Consider the following 4,567-nt stretch of genomic DNA (forward strand, 5'->3'; position numbering starts at 1 on the left):
GTCTGTAATGTGCTTGGAGTTGCAAGTCAAACTGTATACAGTTGTCCTCAAATGTATTCATACTCTTCCATTAAAGAAAAGGCAAAATTCACAGTAGTCACTCAAATAACTAGAAACTGAAAAAGTAATAATAAATAAAAAAATTGCTAAATGATAATTTAGTGAAATAAGACAATGCTTTTGAATTGTGGTAGAAAAGAATAATTTAAAAAACAAACTGTCTTGGACAAATTAGAGCACTTTGCTGATGAGCAGTGGGCCAACATACCTGTCAACAGGTGCAGACGTCTGATGGAGAGTTACAGAAAACACTTGATTGCAGTGATTGGCTCAAAGGGTTGTTCAACAAAATACTAGTTCACAGGTCCCAAACATTGTGTGTTTGTGGTTTTTTTTGTGTTTATATATATATATACCTCAATTCAAAAGCAATGTCATAATTTTCAATACATTTTTATTTTTTATTATTTTTGTCAATTTTAACTTATTTCAATGACAACGTTTTTTTTCCTTCTTCAATGGGAGGGTATGAATACATTTAAAGATGACTGTATTTGTGTGTCTATTCATTTACAGAATACTGTCTCATTGTTGGCATTCGGCTGATTTAAATGTGACTGACGCTTTTAATGTTTTTTTTTGTTGTTGTTTTTTTAATTGACAACATAATCAAGCAAATAAATCACATGTGCTCATTAATTACACGGTTTAATACAGCTCATTAATCAGTGTGCTGTTTCTGAACATATAGACTCTGTGTGTTTCTAGAGTTTGTAGTTGAACACAGGATTAGAAAAACATCAGCCTGAGCGTATTGGAAACAAAGGAAGGTGTGGCGACAGTGAATCATCCAGAATAGACCTCAGACACATGGAAGACACACAACAGCAACCTCTAGTGGGTCACAGTTCACAGGCCACTGCTTCCAGGATGAATGGAGGTTTTAAAAACACTGAAGTAGGTGTTTGGTGTAAATGATATCTGAAGTCTCTCAGAATGAGTTTAAACAACCCCCATAATATACTGTAAATCAAACGCTGTACCAGTGGGGCATTATACTCAACAAGAAACTCTCTCTTACATTTTAAAATGTCTTAATTTCATCCTATATATTATTTTGCTTTTTTTTTTACTGAATAGCAGCAAAGGTATTATACTTTTCAATCCAAATTCACTGTGAAAAATGACATATAACCGATTTCACAGAGAACTTTTGCTTTACTCCATCAGTAAGTTGGTCCATACTTGCTTACACACACCTTACTGAAACATGCAAACAAATATGTGCATTATTCCACTCGTCACACTTTGATAAAAGAAGTAGATTATCTGCATTACTGGTTTCAAACATCTGCAAGTCTTCCAAAAGTCTGTTAGTTTTTGTAGCATCATCACAAATTAAAAGGGGAAATAAAGAAATTAGACCATACTGGACAAAATAATTAATTTGCAAAAATGCTTTCAATTCTTTTCATTCTGTTAGAATTTTATAATAAGATTAATTCAAATAATTATATCGATTCCATCAATGCAAAGTTCAACAATACTCGACGTGGCCACATACAGCATCAGTGTAACTTCTTAGAATAGCCAAATGTAATTCACAGAGGCAGCATCGTCCACAGGTGCAGCAGGGGAGTTGATTTCCTTTGCTGTTAACAAATAGCCATTGTCTGAGCTTTTTTTGTGGTACAAATAAATGAGGACAGTTGAGTCCTCCCCATGGCAGGCAGCCCTCCACTCCCTCAGCGAGGAGCACTGAGCCTTCCAGGAGTGCCAGAGCTGTCACAGAACCAAACTGCCTGCTGCAGCTGTCACAGAACTTCTGGTGGCAAAAGGCACACTGGGCATGTCAGGACTCAGATCTCAGTCTGAGGTTGGGAGGGTGGGGACAGGATAGGAGGAGGAGGAGGAGGAGGAGAGGAGGAGGAGGAGGAGTATCAGGGAGCAAGCAAGATTCCAGGACTGATCTTCTGGTGTATAAAAAGATACCACACTTCATCTGATCACACTATAAACACTACTTCCTGAGTTCTTAGACTTCTTTGCGCAGTGCTACGCGCACGCTGCTGAAAACTTTGCCCAGGGCTTCAAAGAATGGATCACAGAAGGTCTGGATGCAGAGAGAGTAGATGCGGCTGATGCACTGCGACTCAATCAGACAGCTCTTGATGCAGGGAACCACGGCCCAGATGTGGCAGAAGGAGATGCAGGCGAACAGGAAACCCCAGAGCAGAGCCACGGGGATGCCGAAGACAGCAGACAGGATGCGGTAGCACCAGTACTTGGACACAGTGAAGGTGGTGTAGCTGAGCTTCCACACTCCATCCAGGCTGTGTGTACCATCAGGCTCTGCAATGACATCCTCAAACTCCACCTGAAAGGAAATTTTAAAACGAAATTCATTAATATAGATCCATGCTTTCATCCACCTGCCTTCACCAGACCTCTGCTGGCTCCCAGTAGTACACACATGCCAACTTTATGTACAAACTTTATACTTTTCAGAGTGTTCAGGTGAAATTTATTCATAAAAACTAATTATGTGTTGTACTTTGTGTAGTGTCATACAGGCAAAGTTGTGGAGTGGCTTTTAATGCTGCATCCAAATCATTCTAAAGTCTCTATGCCAACACTTTTTTTAATCAACCAAAGTTAGCCTCATGCAACATTCATGAGAGCAACTGTGCAGTTGTCCAATTTGTTTCCTACATGTGCCACCTAGTCTTTTCGGAAAAGTTGGCTATTGCATTCTCAGCAGGCTCGGCAATGAAATGGTAATCTATTTGTCAGTAATCATAGCAGGCGGTCGCGCTGCACATCTAAAACCATCTCTTTGCTTCCAAACCACTGGATAGGATCAGTATGTGAAGTAACAAGCCTGTTTCCTGTAGACATATCAGACTGAGATCATCCTCTGAATGGATGGCTGGACATGTTTTAGATTTTTTCTAACTGGTCTAGGCATCTTGTAGCCATTAGAGGATGGCTAGAGTGAAATTCCACAAAACAAAAATCTGTTTTCTTCAGGGAAAAAAATAACAGATGGACATCCATGTGGGCCATAACTGCTAGATCTGATTCCACAGAAGATAAGATGCGTCTTAATGGATATGAATGACCCACTCTGTTTTATTGAAAAGGCAAAGAATTTGAAACATTTGAAGAAAATGATTGCATGGACTTTAAGTGTACGTGGTAATCCATCACTTATTATAACTCCTAATGGGAGTAACCTTAGAGTTTAAAGTAGCAACCATTCATCTTTATCAGAGTACACTTTTGGGAAAACCAACATGAGCCTCCTGTTAATCATTCAAAACTGAGCCATGCACACACGAAACATATGTTCGACTCGTGATTTACCATCTTTGACGGTGTTTACATTGACCATCTTCAGTCAAAGAAAATGTCATCTAAAAGCATACAAGGTTCTGTCATTTGGTAAAATATTTTGTGATGATGACATGGCAACAATCACAGGGTAAACAGTAACCTAAATAAATCACAGAGGCATGGTGTATCAGTTTCCAACTCTTCTGCCCCATTCCCAAAATAAACTTTGTGTTCTGCACAAGCAACAGGAATAGCTCATGGTCTATTTAGGGATTTTTTTTTCAGACAGTACAATAACCTGTTCTTCTTCTCTTTACTATCTCTCTTGGCTTCTTTCCCAGCATTCACTTTGTGCATTTCTTCCACATTTCCACTCATGCAAAGACAGTGGTTACATTCTTAAACCTTTTTACGACCGGGTGTTGTCTCCATGCTGCACAAACCTTCACCACGTCCTCATTGATCTGCTTGGGGTCTCTGTTAATTAGATCAATCTCTTTTGTGTGGCTGTCCTTCACAATCTTCTCCTCATTGGTGTTGTACTGGTACTGATCCGCCATGGTGGGGCCGCGGGTCCTGGACGGGTTGGACACAGTGAGGATAAACCTTCCTGGATCAAACTGCACGCAGCCGCCTCAGCTCGCTTCTGACCCGTGTATCACGACTGTGACGCTCCCCCTGACATGCCAGAGGACAGCTGCTGCAGACGTCCTGGTAAAAATGGAGGCCTAACTGCCACCCTGCTCACGCATAGGAACCAACACACACACACACACACACACACACTCAGAGAAAGTGCACACATGCACACAATGTATTGCACACAGACCGAAAAGGAATGCCTTAAAGGAGAACCCAGGGTTGTGTCACATTTCACATGGGCCTGTTGGGCTGATTGGGTTGGGTTTACACATTGGCACTAACTTCCACCACAGAGTGAGGCAGTGAGCGCAAACACACCCTTCGGTTTTAGTCGGAACACAGTGCGATGAAGATGAAACTTAATTTGGAAGGAAACTTTTTGTTGTGTTTGCAGGTCAACTGCACAACAGAGGAGATAAACGATTCTCTGCAATAACCACTTTGGAATTTGATTTGCATTAATAGAACAATTTATCAATTTACAGCATTCATTGTGCTTTTTTTTTTTTTTTTAACTGATGGCTGGGTTTTCTTTACCAACTTATTTCTTGTTAAATAGAGTTTCTACAGTTTTGCTAAATTAATTGTA

At 40.2% G+C, this 4,567-nt stretch overlaps 1 protein-coding gene across 1 annotated transcript; it reads right to left on the reverse strand.

Annotated features, from left to right (window-relative positions):
* Positions 1–632: 632 nt before the first annotated feature.
* On the reverse strand, positions 633–4,052 carry cav3 (caveolin 3). Its single transcript, XM_008296871.1, has 2 exons — positions 3,780–4,052; positions 633–2,377 (listed from the first exon to the last, which is right to left on the reverse strand). Exons 1-2 carry the CDS (start codon positions 3,894–3,896, stop codon positions 2,036–2,038), a joined length of 459 nt encoding a protein of 152 aa, XP_008295093.1. The 5' UTR covers positions 3,897–4,052; the 3' UTR covers positions 633–2,035.
* Between the last annotated feature and the right edge of the window lie 515 nt (positions 4,053–4,567).

Source organism: Stegastes partitus, unplaced genomic scaffold (assembly GCF_000690725.1).
Source record: "Stegastes partitus isolate 25-593 unplaced genomic scaffold, Stegastes_partitus-1.0.2 Scaffold1159, whole genome shotgun sequence".
NCBI lineage: Eukaryota > Metazoa > Chordata > Actinopteri > Pomacentridae > Stegastes > Stegastes partitus.

Bases quoted from the DNA above. Each gene is read 5' to 3' on its own strand.
- cav3 (XM_008296871.1), bottom strand. From the start codon at position 3,896: ATGGCGGATCAGTACCAGTACAACACCAATGAGGAGAAGATTGTGAAG. The intron at 2,378-3,779 runs GTTTGTGCAGCA...ATTTCCTTTCAG, and splicing joins TCAATGAGGACGTGGTGAAG to GTGGAGTTTGAGGATGTCAT.